Source organism: Mesoplodon densirostris, chromosome 11 (assembly GCF_025265405.1).
Source record: "Mesoplodon densirostris isolate mMesDen1 chromosome 11, mMesDen1 primary haplotype, whole genome shotgun sequence".
Taxonomy (NCBI): domain Eukaryota; kingdom Metazoa; phylum Chordata; class Mammalia; order Artiodactyla; family Ziphiidae; genus Mesoplodon; species Mesoplodon densirostris.
The window spans coordinates 86,017,998-86,037,971 of NC_082671.1; the positions used below are offsets into that span (position 1 = coordinate 86,017,998).

At 39.9% G+C, this 19,974-nt stretch overlaps 1 protein-coding gene across 3 annotated transcripts in view; it reads left to right on the forward strand.

Annotated features, from left to right (window-relative positions):
• The window catches only part of FGD6 (FYVE, RhoGEF and PH domain containing 6), a 109,949-nt gene that overhangs the window by 35,926 nt on the left and 54,049 nt on the right, over nucleotides 1-19,974 (forward strand). Inside the window, exons 3-5 of one of the 3 annotated variants that reach the window (XM_060112218.1) lie at nucleotides 4,350-4,503; nucleotides 17,995-18,062; nucleotides 18,146-18,176. In XM_060112218.1, the coding sequence (XP_059968201.1) occupies nucleotides 4,350-4,503; nucleotides 17,995-18,062; nucleotides 18,146-18,176 (253 nt within the window). The remainder of the gene's footprint in view (nucleotides 1-4,349; nucleotides 4,504-17,994; nucleotides 18,063-18,145; nucleotides 18,177-19,974) is intronic. The other 2 variants (XM_060112219.1, XM_060112220.1) reach the window with 2 other exon arrangements.

The window sequence follows — 19,974 nt, forward strand, 5'->3', positions numbered from 1 at the left end:
CGTGATGGCAGTAAATAATCATCACTCCAAATGCAAGGATCCTTGGCACGTGGAATTGAAGGAACAGTTGCCTAATGAGTAGAAATTTACTTCTGGCTTTACTTGTCTCTGTTTTTATCCCCGTGTACTTGGAAAAAAGAAATTATTTTCTGGAAACCAGGCTTCTTCCCTGTTAGAAGCAAATCTGACTTGGAAAGGATGGGCTGGGGAAGGAGAGCCCAGTTTTGGCTCTTTCTGGTTGTTGTTGCAGCTTACTGTCCTCTACTTCATTTATCAAATTATGTAATAACTAGGCAGGAAAGTGTGGAGGAAACACTATGTCCTGTTCCTTTAACCCTAAAAGTAGACTGTATTAGGATTTATCTTCTGACAGTGGGAAGGAAGTGTAAGGAATGGAGGAGCAGCATAGGTAAGGAATCCATGTTTCATCATCAGGAATCTAAAATTATTAGATGGCTTTGAAAACGGTTCACGGTTATATGGGAAAATAGATTAATCAACAGGTTTTTTCTGTTTAATCATTTAGAGGTGAACGTGTATGTGGATACTAGGTACCGTCTTTCCTGATTTTGTTGCTGACCCCATTATCTTTCCTTTAAAATCAGATCCTTTGTTGACATATTTCTGTTTCGATTGATGTCAGCCTCATTTTGCTGGTGACTGTTCACGAAACCTCGAAGGAAGACTCAAGTTTCTCCCCCTCCTCTTTACCCTAGCTCTGGTGATTTTTCTTCTTACATACAACCCTTCCTCTCAATTCCTGATGTAGCCACCCTGGCGCAGGCTGCCTGCACTATTGAAATTAACTCCTAGATCTTCCTCCATTTCTGTCACTGTGCCTACCTCCATTTCACCCTTAGTTCATTGGTTTTGGGTTACAAGATTAATACTCTTAAAACCCCATTTTGCTGCACTCACTTTCCTGCCTCCTAAGCTTCAGAAATCATAATTGGTTTCTACTGTTTACCATTCAGGTATGTGGGGAGCTCCTTTAGCTTCCACTTAAGCTGTGAGATCATCAAGGTGATCTCACTGATGCTAATAAACAAGGATGTCCTTTCCTCTGGTTGGTGGGGGTGGGGTGGAAGGTGCTGTGCTTACACAGCTTGACTGACCGAGGAGGTGCCCTTTTTATCTCTGTTGGCACTAACAAGAAAGAAGTATGGTAGTGACAAGCTTGGAGGTATAGTAAGGAAATCTTTGAGGTCTACTGGAAGATTTGAGTCTCCTCGTTGAAGGCCTACAAGATGAGTATAAACTCCTTAGCTATTGTTCATGCTCCTTGACAACCTGGCACCTGTCGTCTTCTCCAAGCTTGTTTTCCGTTAATTCCTTACAGGAGATTCCACTTGTAGCCAAAATGTTTTTTTTGTTTGTTTTGTGAATACCAACATTCCCACTTCTACACCATTGATTATGATGTCCAGATGTCCCTTCTCCTTTAAACCATACAGTTTTTCCAGTATTCCCCCCCAAACCTTTCTTTGTGATCACCACTACCATATATACTAATGGAAGTTCTGAAATTTAATACACATTGGTTTCTAATATCATTTTGTTCATTCAGTAAAAATTTGTTGAGTGCCTATTACATATCAAGTAGTATGCTGGGGATTCAACTGAAAAAGAGAATTGCCTTGTTCTTGGGAGTTCACATTTTCATGAGAGAAACAAATATACCACGGAGTAAGATCACGTAGGATTGAGAAAAGCCAGGTAAACTAATTTGTGATAGGAAGCGGGCAGTCAGGGAAGGTTTTCTGTAGGTAAGCAATTTTCAGAACTAAAATCTCCCAAAGTTTTATGGCGGCATGTTTTGAGCCATGTTTTTAATATTTAAAGCTTATTTATTTATTTATTTGTCCCCTTGTTCTTAACTGTTAACTTTTGTAAACATTTATATTCCTAAATAGATGTGGCAACTAACTGGTTACTATCTTCTTAATAGCTCTCTGAATGTTGATCCAGGAAACACCTCTCAGCGCTCTTTAGACAAAATAAACCTACATTTCCTCACAGGTACCACAGCCCTATTACTGATTATTCGAAATTTTTATACTGTTGAGTCCAAAAGAGCTCACAGATGGGCTGATCCAAAAAATCAAATTACTGGGGTTTTGTTACAACCAGATTCTGATTCAGTGGGGTGGGGCAGGGACTGAGGTTTTATTTTTCTAAAAAGCTTCCTGGTGATGCTGAAGCTGCTAATAGATTGAATATGTTTTGAGTAGCAGAGTTTCAGAGTATCTCTTTAGAGTTGAAGAGATAAAGAATTAAGATAAAAACAGGTTGAAGGTATATTTTCTTCTATTTATATGGATGGATCCTGCAGTCTGTACATCCTAACTCACTTACTGTCAGTCATCTAAATCAACTAATTTCCCAGCTGGGTGGGGCTCCTATCCCGGCACCCAGAGACAAATGAATCTTGCCAGTGATTTGACTAGAAAGCTTCTGTTCCCCACCCCCCCACCCCACCCCAGGGGTGAGTCTTCTCCATGTCATGGGGAGCTATGATAAGATATGCACCCACCTAATTGAGGCTGTGATATGATTCCCTGAGGTCCCCAGCCACTGAGTAATAGGAAACCCCATCTTTAGCAGAAGGAAGTGTTCCTTTTGGCATTCTGCCTCCATCCAACTAGTTTGTGTAACTGTCAGGCTCCAGGAATGGCTTCTGAGGCAAGTCTGTATCCTACAATGTGTAATCAGGAACTGGAAGAAAATTTATCTTCAGCTTTTAAGATTCCCAGTTGAAATTCTCATAACTTGTAGGAAGCTTGGCAGTTGAGTGACCTGCCCATGCCCTGAGGAAGGAACCTGCTAGAGTGAAATGCAACTGTCTCTTTATTCTGCCTGAGTATTTCCCCTGACGATTTTCTGTGGATCTTTTTCTGACTCTTCTATTCTGCAGGTATTCTTTATTTATTTATTTTTGGCTGCATTGGGTCTTTGTTGCTGTGAACGGGCTTTCTCTAGTTGCGGCGAGCGGGGGCTACTCTTTGTTGCAGTGTGCGGGCTTCTTATTGTCGTGGCTTCTCTTGTTATGGAGCACGGGTTCTAGGCGCATGGGCTTCAGCAGTTGTGGCACGTGGGCTCAGTAGCTGTGGCACATGGGCTTCGTTGCTCCGCAGCATATGGGATCTTCCCGGCCCAGGGCTCAAACCTGTGTCCCCTGCATTGGCAGGCAGATTATTAACCATGGTGACACCAGGGAAGTCCTCTGCAGGTATTCTTGTTGACTGCAGACAGGAAAGCAGTTGCTACAGGCAATTTGTTCCTGACTCTTTACAACTAAAGCTAGAAAGAATTATTTCTGTTGCCTTTCTTGGGAACTTTCCTATGGAATTTCCCCCCACAGGTTGGACTGCAACAGTGGCTTTTAGATTCGAGAGATCTAAAAAATGTTAGATCTGAGAAATGTTGTTGATGACAGGCTGGCAAGAAGCAGTTGGTAAATGGCCTGGTACAGGGGTTTTGAAACTTTAGCCTGTATCCCTTGGGGGCCCTGCACCTCTAGGGTTTCTGATTTAGCAGGTCTGGAGTAAGCTGGAGAATTTGTGCCCATCTCATTCCTTCCCATGTCTTGTGATGTGGTTACATGAAAGGCAATTGGTGATAACCAGAGAGGTGGGCACATGTCCACAATAGTACATTATGATCATCATCATCACCTCCCAGTCCTTGTAGATTTGTTACTTGCTTTTAAAAAAAAAAACAAAAGCAAACCACTGAGGCCCAAAGAAGCAGCACCTCTTCTAATGTTGGAACATGAACATGGTTGGTAACCCAGCTCACCTCCTGTGAGGCTTTTTGGTTTGTGCTAGTAGAGACCTGATTGTCTAGAGTTAAGGGATAGGATGGGTGCAGCTGGGAAACTTGCTCCTTACCCACCTTCCTATCACAGAAATACATGTTGGGTTTTTTTTATTTTTAAAATTTATGTAATTTTTAAAGGTCACTTTCCATCTACAGTTACTACAAAACATTTGGCTATATTCCCCATGTTGTGTAATACATTTGAGTCTATTTTATACCCAATATGTTGTACCTGCCCCCTGCCACTAGTAACCACTAGTTTGTTCTCTGTATCTTTGAGTCTGCTTCTTTTATGTTACATTCACTGGTTTTTTTGTAAAAATGCATGTTTTTCAAGATGATCCATTTTAAACCCAAAAGTAATTTGGGTTTTGGACAACTGAGATAGGGAAAGGGAAGGGAGAGTTTTGTTGATCTGACTCTTTTTATCCCTCCAAATCCCTTAGATGTGCCTTGCTTATATCACACAGTTTGTTTTTGGTAGCATTCCTTGTTCTCAAAGGTGACTAATGAGATGCTCTCTATTGCAGCAGTTCTGGAGCATCCCAGGAGGGACACAATGATCTGGACCTTCATCTTAGTGACCTTCCTTCAGATGAAGAGGAAGTCATCAGCAGTTCTGATGAAGACAATGTCAGCTCTGCTTCTAGTAAAGGGGAGCCTGACCTGCTGGAAGATAAACAAGTATGTTGTTGGTATTTAAATATTTCTACTTTTGTGTTTGTTGGCCTCTCAGGACACTCAGAAGTAATATTTATTAACATGATAGGCATAAAATCCCTGTTCTAAATGTTCTAAAGTTAGATTGCAGTGATGGTTGTACAATCCTGAATATATTAAAAACCATTGAATTATACATTTTAAAAGTGCAAAAATATATTGTATGGAATGCAAATTATATCTCAATAAAGGTGTTAAAGAAAATTAAAAATTCTGATAAAGGGGAAATGATAGTGCTAAGTGGAAGATTAGTACAGAGTCATGCATATCATGTAGTCCTATGTACATCAGCCCAGGATGGGCCACAAATGTGGCTTTAACCAACTAATAACTCAAGGAAAGAAGGTGATAGCAGTTTCTAAAAGAAGAAGTCTTTGGTGTAGAAGCATAGGAAGAGATCTTCTTTTATAACTTCTTTGATTTTCAATTTCTCAGTTTATACAATGGGACAGTAATGTTGTTCTGAGGCTCAAACAGGATAATAGTTGCCAAAACACTTCGTAAGTCAAGAAAGTTTATGCACATTAAACATGTATAGGGCTTCCCTGGTGGCACAGTGGTTAAGAATCTGCCTGCCAATGCAGGGGACACGGGTTCGAGCCCTGGTGTGGGAAGATCCCACATGCCGCGGAGCAACTAAGCCCATGCACCACAACTACTGAGCCTGCGCTTTAGAGCCCACGAGCCACAACTACTGAGCCTGCGTGCCACAACTACTGAAGCCCGTGCACCCTAGAGCCCGTGCTCCGCAATAAGAGAAGCCACCGCAACGAGAAGCCTGCACACCACAACCAAGAGTAGCCCCCACTCGCCGCAGCTAGAGAAAGCCCTTGCACAGCAACAAAGACCTAAAGCAGTCAAAAATAAATATATTAAATAAATAAATAAATAAATAAACACATATAATATACTTCTATAGTTGTGTTTGTGGTAGGTTGTATTAGTTTCCTAGGGAAGTCGTCACAAACTACCACAAACCGAGTGGCTTGAAAACAGAAATTTATTGTTTAACAGTTCTGGAGGTCAGAATTCCAAAATCAACATGTCGGCAAGGCCTTGCTCTCTCTGAAACCTTAAGGGAGAATCTTTTCTTTCCTCTTCCTTGTGGTTTGCCGGCAATCCTTGGAGTTCCTTGGCTTATAGCTACAGCACTTCAGTCACATGGTGTGCTCCCTTCATGTGTGTGTGTCTGTGTCTTCTCTTCTTATAAGGACAACAATCAGATTAGATTAGGTGCCCACCATAGTCCAATATGACCTCATTTTAACTTACTGATTACATCTGAAACAACCCTGTTTCCAAATAAGTTCACATTCTGAGGTCCTGGGGGTTAGGACTTGAACATTTATTTTGGAGGGACGTAATTCAAACCATAACAGGTACCATAGTCCATGGACATATATAATGGGCATATCACTGATATGTGTCTAGATGCCAGTAACATTCCCTCATGAAAGTGCCAGACTCGGTCTTAGTAGGAGGAGAAAAGAAAGAACATGTGCTGCTGTGCTCTTGTCTTAACTTTGTGAAGGAAAAGCAAGCTGATGTTCAAAAGGTTATTCCTGGAAACATAAAAGTACCACCATAAAAGGAAGAAAATTACCCCTGCACCACACCTGTGTGTCTGTGCTTATCTATGTGCAGGTTATTACATTTAATCTTCAAAATCATCCTAGGATATAGATATAACATATGTACTGTTTTTCTCCTTTTCACATGAAGAAAAGGAGTTTTAAAAACAGGTTAAGTAACTTGCCTTGGAACCTCCTGAAGTGAGGTTTTTAACCTAAATCTGTCTCTGCTAATAACTTGGTATAGGTCCCAGAATCTGAATGATTTTTTTTGTTTGTTTGTTTTTAAATAGTTATTTATTTATTTGGCTGCGCTGGGTCTTAGTTGCAGCACGCAGGATCTTTAGTTGAGGCATGCGGGAACTTCAGTTGTGGCGCGTGGGATCTTTTAGTTGCACCCTGCGGGATCTTTTGTTGCGGCATGTGGGCTCCTAGTTGCGGCATGCAGGATCTAGTTCTCTGACCAGGAATCGAACTCGGGCCCCCTGCATTGGGAGCACGGAGTCTTAGCCGCTGGACCACCAGGGAAGTCCCCAGAATCTGACATGTTGATGGAACATGTTTGGGGTGGGGGTGAATAGCCATGCTAATTTGTTTTTCTTTCCTCCAAGTTTTTAGTTTTATATTTTTTGGTCTTTACTTTCAGTGCTTAATAAATGATTGTTTAAAAATGAGATCTGTTCATTCTGCTTCATTGTGGTTAGAATATTCACCACTGTTCACCCCTCCTAAATATTGACTTCCCTGCCGTTTTTACCCCCAAATTTTCTTTGTAAAATAGCTCATCTGATATATACACTCACAAAGAGATGCGAAAACCTAAGAGAATATTGTTTTTTAGAAGTTAATTATGTGTCACCTCATTTTGGGGATAATTTAATGATAAGGAGATGTTTCTCAGGCAGATCTGGTTGTTCAGTTTTTTGCTTTTTAGTAGAACTCTTGAGTAATATAGCAGAGGCCTTTTATGAATTCTGTTTAAAAGTAATGGATAAATTTCACTGAATTTTACTTGTAGTGAACAAATATGAAAAGAGGAGAACAGAGTTAAGAATTTACAAAGCTGGGTCTAGGCTGTTATCAGGAGATCGGAACATGGATTTCAGAGCAAAGGTTCTGTTTTGGAATTTGTTTGAATTATTTTATGGCCTTGACAAAGTAATTTCATTTGTGGTCCATGTTTCAGCTTCCATGACTGTATACTTTGGGTAGATGCATTTATTTAACAGGCAGTCTCCTTTGAAATGCGTTGTAATTTAAGTGAGGACTTTCATTAACTGAAAAGTTAAGATACCAAATAAGGCCTCTCTCTCGCAGTTTTACATCATTGTTTGACTTGGGTCAGAATCATTGTTCTTACAAGTTGAAGTTAATATAGAGCTTTTTATTTTGTTTTGGTTTTTGGTTATCTTTGACTTTCTATTTTGAAAATTATTGTAATCCACTGAATCATTTTCTGATAGTTACTGTCCCTCTTTAGCTCTATAGTCTTCCTACTTTGAAAGGTGAAGTAGATAATTGAATACACAGACTCCTAGAATTTTAGAATTGCAAAAGGCCTTAATCGTCTAGTCCAACACCCTACTCTTTTACATGATGAAGTAGCTATAATGAGCTTTTTGTTTGTTTCAGTTTACATATTCATGTTACTCAACACATATTCAAAAGCCATGTGCTCTGGTCTTAGATTCTGAGAAGGTGGCAGCCACCCTTGTACACTTGCTTTTTCAGGCATCTGAAGTGCATAGTGAACCAGGCGCTGCGCCCTGCACAGAAGGGGGCAAGGGTGAATAAGATCACAGACTAGAGAGAGAATTCAGACGTGTCAGCAAATAAACACAATCCACTGGGTTAAGCCCTAAAAATTCTCCACTAATAAGAGAATAATCTTGGGACTTCCCTGGCAGTCCAGCAGTTAAAGACTCTGCACTTCCACTGCAAGGGGCGCGGGTTCAATCCCTGGTTGGGGAACTAAGATCCCACGTGCTGAGCGGTGCGGCCAAAAAAAATTAAAAAAAAAAAAAAGGAATAATCTTGTCATTTGGGGATGGTAGGGAGAGCATATCAAGGCAGCCTTCATAAAGGAGGAATCCTTTGAGTGCCTGTCACCTTAAAGGATGAGTTGAGATATGACAAGCAGAAATCTTTGGGAGAGGAGGAGGTGGTGAGGAGGGATGTTGAAGCAGAAGGACAGACATGTAAGGGCAGAGCACACTTGGAGTTGCAACGTGGTTGCAATTTGGCTGAATTCACAGTGTGGAGGAGTAGGAATGAAACTAGTGAAGATAACGAGACACATTGTGGAGTGTCTTCTAAACACAGAGCAAAGAAAGTTCAGTCTTTGTTGCCCATAGGTGATAGGGAGCTGCTAATGTAGCTCAACCTGAGAACTAATGTGATCATATTTGCATTTTAGAACTAGTACTCTGGTGGCAGTGGAGAGAATGGGTTACAGTGGGGTACATCTAGAGCAAGGAAACCACTTCCTAGGTTACTGCAGTAATGTAGGCAAGAAATATAAGGAGGCAATATGGAAGGAGAGGAAAGGATTAATAAAATATTCAGAAGCACAAATCAACAGGGCTTGATAATTGTGATCATAGAGTGTGGAGAAGAAAGTAGAGTCCAGGTTTCTGGCTTTGGCCAGTAGGTATATACAGTACGTAGCAACGAGTGACTGAAGGCCATCAAATGCTTTATTCTTTTTTTTTTTTAACATCTTTATTGGAGTATAATGCTTTACAGTGGTGTGTTAGTTTCTGCTTTATAACAAAGGGAGTCAGCTATACATATACATATATCCCCATATCTCCTGCCTCTTGCTTCTCCCTCCCACCCTCCCTATCCCACCCCTCTAGGTGGACACAAAGCACAAAGCCGATCTCCCTGTGCTAGGTGGCTGCTTCCCACTAGCTATCTGTTTTACATTTGGTAGTGTATATAAGGCCATGCCACTCTCTCTTAGTCCCAGCTTACCCTTCCCCCTCCTCGTGTCCTCAAGTCCATTCTCTACATCTGCGTCTTTATTCCTGTCCTGCCCCTAAAATGCGTTATTCTTTATGAATCTTTTCCTGATTATGATTACACCACTCCCTGATTATGATCCTTCCCTCCTTCAAGATATCAGCACATTTCATAGTTGTCCTTATGTATAGTTATTTGTATATATGGTTTGATCCCTTGTTCACTTCTTGAAGGCTGGAGCTATTTCTTATTTATCTTTAATCTCCTCTTCTAACATCTACTTTCATGCCCCGTTTCAGAACTATGAAATGAGAATTTCCAAGACAGTTACCTAGGAATCTGAAATTTAAGAGCTGCCTGGTGGTTTTAGTGACCAGTAATGTTTTCAGACAGCTGTAGAGCAATGAATTAGCTGACGGTGGAGCTGTTTTCTACTACTAACCTTGCTATCAAATTATGGATATTGAATTACTAACGTCAGATTTTTAAATGATGGAGTAAAAATGGTACATTCTTCCTTTTGGGAATGATCTCAGAATAACAAGGAGGATAAGAAATGTAAACTCTGCCTTCAGTGATATTAGGAGACAGCTGAAACCCTAAATCACAATATGTGAGTAAGGGCTACCATAAGGTTCCAGTTTCTCCATATCCTCACCAATACTTGCTATTTTCTGAATTCTGATTATGCCATTCTGTGGGTATGAAGTGATATCTCATTGTGGTTTTAATGCATTTCCCTGATGACTAATTATGTTAAACATCTTTCATAATACTTATTGGCTCTTCTTATACCTTCTTTAGTGAAATGTCTATTCACCTCTTTTACCCATTTTTAACAGAGTTTTATTGAATTATAAGAATTTTTAATGTATTCTGGATACAAAATTCATGATTTGCAAGTATTTTTTCTCACCTATGGCATATCTTTTTATTTTCTTTATGGTGTCTTTTGAAGCATAAAAAATTTTAACGTATGACGTTCAGTCTATCAATATATTTTTTTTATGGACCATGCTTTTGGTGTTGTATCTAAAAACTGTTAGCCTAAACCAAAGTCACAAAGATTTTCTTCTAGAAGCTTTATAACTTTATAACTTTAGGTTATTTAACTCTATGATAAATTTTCAGTTAATTTTTGTATATGGTGTCAGGTAGAGTATAAATTAATCTTTTTGCTTGTAGATATCCAGTTGTTCCAGCAATTTGCAACCATTTGTTGAAAATAAAGAAAAAAACCCCAACTGTCTTTCCATTGAATTGCCTTGACAACTTTGTCAAAAATCCATTGACCAGGGACTTCCCTGGTGGCGCACTGGTTAAGACTCCGTGCTTCCAATGCAGGGGGCCCAGGTTTGATCCCTGGTTGGGGAACTAGATCTCACATGCATGCCACAACTAAGAGTTCACATGCCACAACTAAGGAGCCTGCAAGCCACAACTAAGACCCGGGGCAACCAAATAAATAAATAAATACATTAAAAAAAGAAGTTAAAAAAAATCCATTGACCATATTTAAGGGTTTACTTCTCTCAGTTTTTTTCCTGTTGATCTACACATCTGTCTTTATGCCAGTACCTACCATTTTTTCCCCAAACTTTATAATCTCAGCTTCTAGAAAAGAAACACATACGTTATAGTCACCACTCCCAGTGCTGCCTCTGAATCACTGTCACCCTTCGTCTCACTGACTTGCCATGCAACCCCTGAGATCTGAGATATTTAATGTTTAAATATCAGAATTTTAAGGTTGAAAGTTCAGCACTCTAATTTTACAGATGAGGAATGTCAGGCCCACCATAGTTGTTCTCCTAAGTTAAAGTATTGTTGTCCCCTGCTATAATATCTGCCTAGGGATAACATTATTATAGAGTCACTCTGCACAGTTCTCTTTAACCCAGGGCCCAGCAGAGCAAGGTCCTGAAGAGGGGGGAAAGAAAAAGGTTCAGAATAGAGTCTTAACAAGGGGAGAGTGATAAAAAGAGGAAAGGAAATAAAAGGTAGATGCCAAAAATAAAGTACATCTACTTGAAAATTTTGTATAGAGCTGATACACATTTTAAGTGGTTCTACTTATTAAATGTTTCAGCACCTGTAGTGTGCCTAGATTTATTTAAAGCTAGTAATAAAACCTCCTCTTGACCTTTAAGGGACCTCACAGCATTTGAAAATGGAGCGTGCAGTACCAAGGCTTCAGTTCTTTCTGTGGTTTAGGTTTCTGTTTTTAATTTTTAATGCATTTCTTCTGGCTTTCTAATTTTTAAAAGACATACTGTATTTTACAAATCTTAAACTTCCTTCCTAGCTACAGACGACATAGAGAAATCATTATAATAGTTAGAAAGGGGCTTCCCTGGTGGCGCAGTGGTTGAGAGTCCGCCTGCCGATACAGGGGGCACGGGTTTGTGCCCTGGTCCCGGAAGATCCCACATGCCGCGGAGCAGCTGGGCCCGTGAGCCATGGCCGCTGAGCCTGCGCATCCGGAGCCTGTGCTCCACAGCGGGAGAGGCCACAACAGTGAGAGGCCCGCGTACCGCAAAAAAAAAAAAAAAAAGTTAGAAAGCATTGATTTGCTAAAATATTTTTCAAAATAACAGTTATCTGTGTGTGTATACGTGTATGGCATACATAGCCATGGTTATTAATGCATGACTGATACATGGTCTTTAAGATGAGGCTGTGCTTAGGACTGCTTCCTGAGGAATGTTATCTACATGTCGTTTAAAAGGTAAGTGAATGGAGTTGTTCAGTTGAGCAGAACTTATCCAACCTGTTAGTAGCAATCATTCAACAACCTGTCTTAGAAAAGAGGAATGAATGGGGGATAGGGGTCAAATTCATCTATCTAATTGTCCCTTTAAAAAATAGAGTTTGGGAGCTAAAGTCAAGTAGCAGGGCTAATTAGACCAGACTATTACTCACTCTGAATTAATAACTGATTGTTCTTTAAAGATTATTTTTGGGGACTTCCCTGGCGTTCGAGTGGTTAAGACTGCGTGCTTCCAATGCAGGGGCACAGGTTCAATCCTTGGTCAAGAAACTAAGATCCCGCATGACGCGCGGCACGGCCAAAAAAAAAAAAAAAAGATTATTTTTGTAAGTAGTTGATTTCATAGCTTACTTTGAATATTTTTTGGATGACAATACTTATATTCTGATGGAGGTTTAGGATTTCTTGATATTGTATGTAAATTCTTCTGTAGTAAAATATGAAAACATGGAAGCAACAAATGCACACTGTGACGTTAGTGTTTACTCCTGGAGAAGGAGGGGAACTTTAATGTTATATATAATAATTTGTTTCATAAAAAGATTTAAACCAAGTATTGCAGAATGTTTGGATTTGTAAAAATCTGGAGGGGAGAGGAGAGGAGATATACATGGGTATATGTTTAGCAGTGAATGTTTGTAGGGACATGCCATGATTAGCAGCAGATAATGAAGAGAGATTCAGTGTGTAATAGAATTTCTGGGTGAGATATTGGGAAATCTGTGTTCTCGTCCCAACTCTGCTAATAATCAACTTTGAAGCTTGGCAAATCCCTGTTTTAAATGGGTGTTCTTTGGGATTCTGCTCTTGGTCCAATTCTCACTTTATATATTCCTTGTGTTTCATCTCCTTCACTTCCAGGACTTCTACTACCATGTTCGATTCAGTGGTTTTCGATACACTAAAAAAAGAAATCTAAAAATAAAGTTCTTATATTTCTTATATCTATATCTGTGTGACTTCTTATGAGAATAGAAATGATTATAATTTAAAAAACCTAAATTTTAACATGGTGTAAAACCTTAAGGAATCCTCTTCCTATTTACTCATTTAAATGTCACCAATGCTTTAGGTTAATATAAGTGTTTTAATGTATACAGAACATAAACAGACATACTTTAAAAAATCATTAAACTAATTTTCAGAAGAGCTTCATTCATTGTTAAACTGCATCTATTTCTTTTTAATAATAACTTTTTCTTAACATCTTTATTGGAGTATAATTGCTTTACAATGATGTGTTAGTATCTGCTGTATAACAAAGTGAACCAGCTTATACATATGCATATATCCCTATTTCTCCTCCCTCTTGCATCTCCCTCCCACCCTCCCTATCCCACCCCTCTAGGTGGACACAGAGCACTGAGCTGATCTCCCTGTGCTATGTGGCTGCTTCCCACTAGCTATCTGTTTTACATTTGGTAGTGTATATATGTCCATGCCACTCTCTCACTTCATCCCAGTTTACCCTTCCCCCTCCCCGTGTCCTCAAGTCCATTCTTTACGTCTGCATCTTTATTCCTTACTGCACTCTGTATGACAGGCTCTAGGTCCATCCACCTCACTACAAACAACTCAATTTCATTTCTTTTTACGGCTGAGTAATATTCCATTGTATATATGTGCCACATCTTCTTTATCCATTCATCTGTTGATGGACACTTAGGTTGCTTCTGTGTCCTGACTATTGTAAATAGAGCTGCAGTGAACATTGTGGTACATGACTCTTTTTGAATTATGGTTTTCTCAGGGTATATGCCCAGTAGTGGGATTGCTGGGTCATATGGTAGTTCTATTCTTCGTTTTTTAAGGAACCTCCATACTGTTCTCCATAGTGGCTGTATCAATTTACATTCCCACCAACAGTGCAAAAGGGTTCCCTTTTCTCCACACCTTCTCCAGCATTTATTGTTTGTAGATTTTATGATGATGGCCATTCTGACCAGTGTGAGGTGATACCTCATTGTAGTTTTGATTTGCATTTCTCTAATGATTAGTGATGTTGAGCATCCTTTCATTATCTCTAATGATTAGTGATGTTGAGCATCCTTTCATTAAACTGCATCTATTTTTATACATTGGTTCTGACACTGAAATTCTGGAAGCAGGTAAAAACAATTTTCTTTGCAGATAATGAAGTAAGGCAAGATAGGGGTAGCGGATTAAGAGGCACAAACTACTATGTACAAAATAAATAAGCTACAAGGATATATTGCACAGCACAGGGGATATAGCCAATATGTTATAATTCCTTTAAATTGAGTATAATCGGGGCTTCCCTGGTGGTGCAGTGGTTGAGAGTCCGCCTGCCGATGCAGGGGACACGGGTTCGTGCCCCGGTCCGGGAGGATCCCACATGCCGCGGAGCGTCTGGGCCCGTGAGCCACGGCCACTGAGCCTGCGCGTCCAGAGCCTGTGCTCTGCAATGGGAGAGGCCACAGCAGTGAGAGGCCCGCGTACCGAAAAAAAAAAAAATGAGTATAATCTATAAAAATTTTGAATCACTATGTTGTACACCTGAAGCTAATATAGTATTGTAAGTCAACTATACCTCAATAAAAAATTAGGTTAGGGCCTCCCTGGTGGCGCAGTGGTTGAGAGTCCGCCTGCCGATGCAGGGGATACGGGTTCGCGCCCCGGTCTGGGAGGATCCCATATGCCGCGGAGCGGCTGGGCCCGTGAGCCATGGCCGCTGAGCCTGCGCGTCCGGAGCCTGCGCGTCCGGAGCCTGTGCTCCGCAACGGGGGAGGCCACAACAGTGAGAGGCCCGCATACCACAAAAAAAAAAAGAAAAAGAAAAAAATTAGGTTAATAAAAATTACAAAGGCTTGGGGGCAGCGCCACGAGCCAGCAACCTGTACCACACAGGGCCCTCACTTCCTTTGACGCTCGACTGTCACAATCTCGATATTCTTAATAATTTTGAACAAGATGCCTACCTTTCACTTTGCATCAAACCTGCAACTTATGTAGCCAATCCTGTAAAAACTGAAGCATACAAAAGATTCCCTCATCCTCACACCTCCTAATCCTGCCCCCCCGCTGTGAGTGACTACCACTAATAATTTAGTTTATCCGCCTGGAGGCTTTTTACAATAGGATGCATATTCAAGTGCATACATTATCATGCTTAAGTCTTTTTCTCAAAACTGCTACATTGAAATCTACACAAAGTCACTGTGTGCTGTATCTTCTTGGAAAACACCATAATCCAGAAGGCTACAAACTTAAAAAAATTTTTTTTTTTTTTTTTTTTTTCTGGCTGAGCCAGGCCACACAGCATGTGGGATCTTAGCTCCTGACCAGGGATGGATCCTGTGTCCCCTGTAATGGAAGCGCAGAGTCTTAACCGCTGGACTGCCAGGGAAGTCCTAAAAAAATTTTTATTTATTTATTTATTTTTGGCTGTGTCAGGTCTTAGCTGTGGCACGTGGGATCTTTCCTTGCGGTGCGAGGGCTCCTCTCTCATCGTGTGCAAGCTCCAGAGCACATGGGGCTCTGTAGTTGAGGCACGAGCTGGGCTTTCTAGTTGCGGTGCTGGGGCTTAGTTGCCCTGCGCCATGTGGGATCTTAGTTCCCACCAGGGATGGAACCCATGTCCCCTGCATTGGAAGGTGGATTCTTAACCACTGGACCACCAGCGAAGTCCCCCTAAAAATTGTTTTAAAGGGGCTCTAAAAATCTCAGGCATAAGAAGTTGGTACTGAACTGCAGTTTCAGATTTTATATTGGTGTGTTTGTTTTAAAGCATGTTTTACTTAAAGCTTTAGGGAAATAGCTTAAGTTTCAGAGTATTAAGATACCTATCTCTAATGAGATTTCACTTTCTAAAATCTAGTAAAATAAACACTAAGCCTCTCATAGGCAAGTCAAGAATGAAAATAAAGTTTATTCATCAGTTTGGCTCAATTGAACAAGGGGTTCACTAGTGGGTGTATAGGATTATTTGGGGCTGTATTTAGTTTGGTGAAGGGGAAAGGTGAAGGATTCTTAGAAGTAGCTCCATTAAATGGTAGGAGCAGAATGAGCTCACAGTTGTTAATGAGACCTTTTGTTAGGGAACTTAGGTAAACTATTTTGTTTAATCCTCCTGACAACCCTTGCCAGAGGTGGTGTTATCTTCATTTTACAGATGATGAAGCTGTGGCTCAGGTCTCAGAAACTTTCCTAAGGTTACAAATAACGCATGGCAGAGCAGGAACTTGTATCCTTGAACTTAAAGTTCATGTACTTTCCACAGCCTCACTCTTTCTAGAGGTTTGTTCGTTCACGCAGTACCTGTTGACTGCCTACAGTGTCCTAGGCATAGATGCCAAGAAGGTTAGACCAGCAGCAGGACTTGCAGGAGACTTACTGGGGCAGTTGCCTCTGAGGGGAAAGAGGGAGGGAGGGAGGGAAGGAGGGAGCAGGAGTGGAAGGAAAAGCCTTTGACTTCTATGCAGGTGGGGCCTGTGCTAGGAGAGAGGGGAGGAGGGACTGGGGGGAGAGCAACCTCAGGCCAAGGCAGTTCTGAGAAAGTCTTGATCAGGCTGCTGAGGGGTCTGCATCAGGCAGGGGGGCCTGGCTCTAGTACCCTTTCCTGGTCATCCTTGCTGGGGGCAGCCTGCGGGACTCGTGGCCTGATGTTCTTGCTGTGGTGACTCTGAATGTGCAGCAGCTAGAGGCTCTCGGTCGGCCTGGCTCCCTGCAGCAGGTTCCCTTGACGGGCTGTCTGAGCGGGCCACCCCCGTGGCCACCACACGCAGCACTGTTCTATCCTGGTGGGCATGGGGGAGAGACTGACAGTGTGAGGAAGCAAATGGATACCAAAAAAAGAAAAAAAAAGAAATAAGATAGTCCTTTTCTTGATGCTCAGGTAAGCAGATGTGCTAGCATCCTAGCCATGATTTCAGTTTAGAAAAGAAGACTATTTCACACTGTTACTATTATTATTTTTAGAGACTTAAACATTGGGTAAAACTTTGAGATAATCTGAGAGTTCACTTCCTAAATAAATAAATAAGAATTAGTCACCACCATTATTTTTTCCTGTCATTTTATTAGTGACTGGCTACTGGACTGTCATGGTCACTTTTTACCCTTATTGTGACATTGCCTTGTCCAACTCTGCACTCTGTGCAGCACAAAATAACGGGGTCCTGGTACTGCCAATGCCAGCATGAATGTAGAGGCCTCTTTCTAAAACCAGATCTGACATTTCTTCCACAGAAACATCAGTGCACTTTCCTTCTAATGGCAGCAGTCATAATTTTCACCTTACATGTAATACCTGAAATTTTATGACTGCTTGTTCCTTGTTTACTCTCTTGCCCTTCACTCTGTAAACGTAGTGTTCAGATCTTTCACCAGAAGAGAAATGGAGAGAAACTCTTCTCCTTTCCTCTACTGCCCTGGAGTCAAAGCCAGCTCTGTCAGTATTTAAATGAAAACAGCTACAACAATAATCTCGCATAAATATTGAGACCTCATTCATAATCACCTCTCTTTTTTTCAAAGGTGTAACATATTTTGTCCCTGCTAGAGCTTTTAGTTTTCACACCATACGATACATATTAAAATAAATTCTTTTCAGCTCTTTAGAATAAAACTGCCTTGACTGTAAGAGCATATTTCTAAAAGGGATTTTAAGTAAGTTGAGAGTGCCTGTGGCTATAATATTGGCATGTGTGTGGTATAGATTGTGAAGAGCCCTTTTCAGATGGCACTTAAGTTGCCTGATTTAGAGTGGCTTTACTAAGGGTGAAGTGCTCTTATACATGCCTATTGAACCTTTCCTAATCTTAAATTACTTGTGTGCACCCCAGGAACTCACATCATGTGATATCTGTAGGTTTCAGTGGCTGCAGAATGTGGCTTCAGTTTTGAACCATTGACAGTATGCCCTACCAGGGCTCTGGGGCTCCTGGGGCAGTCTATCAGTCCATTGTTGATGATGGTGAGGATTACCGATTGCTCTCAGCAAATCGTGTATCATGGTTTAATAACCACATCTAAACCTCCACGTTTGCCATCTGAGACATTATATAGTATGAAATGTGTTCTAATTGAAACCTATAAGTATCAGAGCTTGAGTGTACGTCTAACTAGCTCCAAGCTGATCTTCATTATCCTTTTATGAGTTCATGTTTTCTTAATGCACTCTTATCACAGGGTGAAGATACTGGAATGAAAAGTAAAGTCCATCATATTGCCAAGGAGATCATGAGCTCAGAGAAAGTGTAGGTATCCAGTTTCCAATTCAGAAGACTATTTGTTTCCCCATTGACTCATTTAAAACATGTCTCATTGCTGTTTTTTACAGGTTTGTGGACGTGTTAAAACTTTTGCATATTGTAAGTATCTGCTAATATTTTCTTGAAGTCTGAGACTATCCACTTTTACATCTTTTCCTGTCCCTCAATATGTTCAGCATAATTAACTTAAATATATTTAAATTAACATGTATATACATGTATGTGCTTTCTAATACATGATTATATTTTTAAATTCACACATATGTGAAGAGAGAAATTTTCTAAAATGCATTAATCTCATGTATGTGTAGTATACCCAGATGATTTCTGAAACATAGAGCCTTTATATCTGTATTTCCAGAGTCTTTAAACTTTCTATCTTCATAATAAAGAGTTATTAAAAGGATAATATTTCTTCTTGGGCATTTTGCAGAAGATGTCTGCTACAGTAGAATTTTGCACAGCAATGGGTAAAGAATGTCATGATCAGTGTTTAAAACTATTCTAACTGAACAAGCTCCTAGAAAGACACTTAAAATAGACATTTTTACAACTAACTTTTTAAAGTTCTGTTTTCAGTTTTTATAATTGTGAACTTGAACAAACCTGTTGGGAAACAATTATGTGTCTGAATGCATATTCATTTTTCTCATGCACTCCTTTGTACCTGCAAGTTTTCACAAGTTTCATTACTCATTGGCAGTTAAAATGCTTTTAGTGTTACTTTATTTTAATTATATTTGGGCAAGATATTAAGACTTAACAAAAGAAAAGGTTGAAGTAGAGGAAACAATAAAAAAAGAAATGGAAGTGAATTGAATTACCATCAAGAAGTTTACTTATATGGTAATTATTAACATCATATTAAACTGAATTGCTGAAAAACGGTAGGTTTACAAAATATACACCCATTTATGTCTCTGCAAAGAGTATGATTTTCAGTGTTTTTTTTTTAATATATAAACATGAAAAATGGGTTATACTTAAAGGTGGGATCATTCACCAAATGATCCCCTTGTGCTCTGTACTTGGTCCAATAGACACATGGAGGCCTAATTCCTGTGTGAAAAATCTCTAGCTTTGGAAATTTTTTCTTAAAAATTTCTTAACATTGCTAATTTGTTTTGAGAAGTTATTTTCCCATGAATAGTTCCTCATATAACTCTTGACTATATTGGAAATTTCCCTTTTAAAATCCATATATATATATATATATATATATATATATATATATATGGCAATATTTGGTCACCCAGAGTTATTGACAAGCATATTGTCAATTCCAAAATTAATGATAAGCTTGATAAATATAAATGACTTAGCAAAATAAACTCCATATACATTTGCTGTTATGCCCCAGCCTCTATTGTACAAGCAATTTCAGGGGGAGAAGAAAATGCTAAACTGCTGTTTTTCTGGAAAAGTTAGAACATATCTCTAGGATGAGCAAACTGTATCTATTGGACATATTTTCTGATAGACATGTTTAAATACAAATAGGACCACTCCAAGGAAATTTTAAGCATCTGCAAGTGAATGAGTAAACTTGTAGAGGCAAAAATTGCTATGTTTAACTTCACTGTTCGATTTGATCAAATCTTGCATACCAATAACAATTTGTAGACCACATCTGGAGAAGCATTGGCTTAGTAGATTGTATTTCTTACCAAGTATGTGAATTTTAGAAAATAGTTTGGGGAATTTCCCGGTGATCCACTGGTTAGGACTCTGCACTTTCACTTCCGAGGGCCCAGGTTCGATCCCTGGTTGGGAAACTAAGATCCCACAAGCTGCATGTCTTGGGCAAAAAAAAAAAAAAAAAGTTTGACCTGTTAGGTCTAGCTTTCCTCATTTGTAAAATGGGGATAAAAATACCCATCTCTCAGGTTGTGAGGAA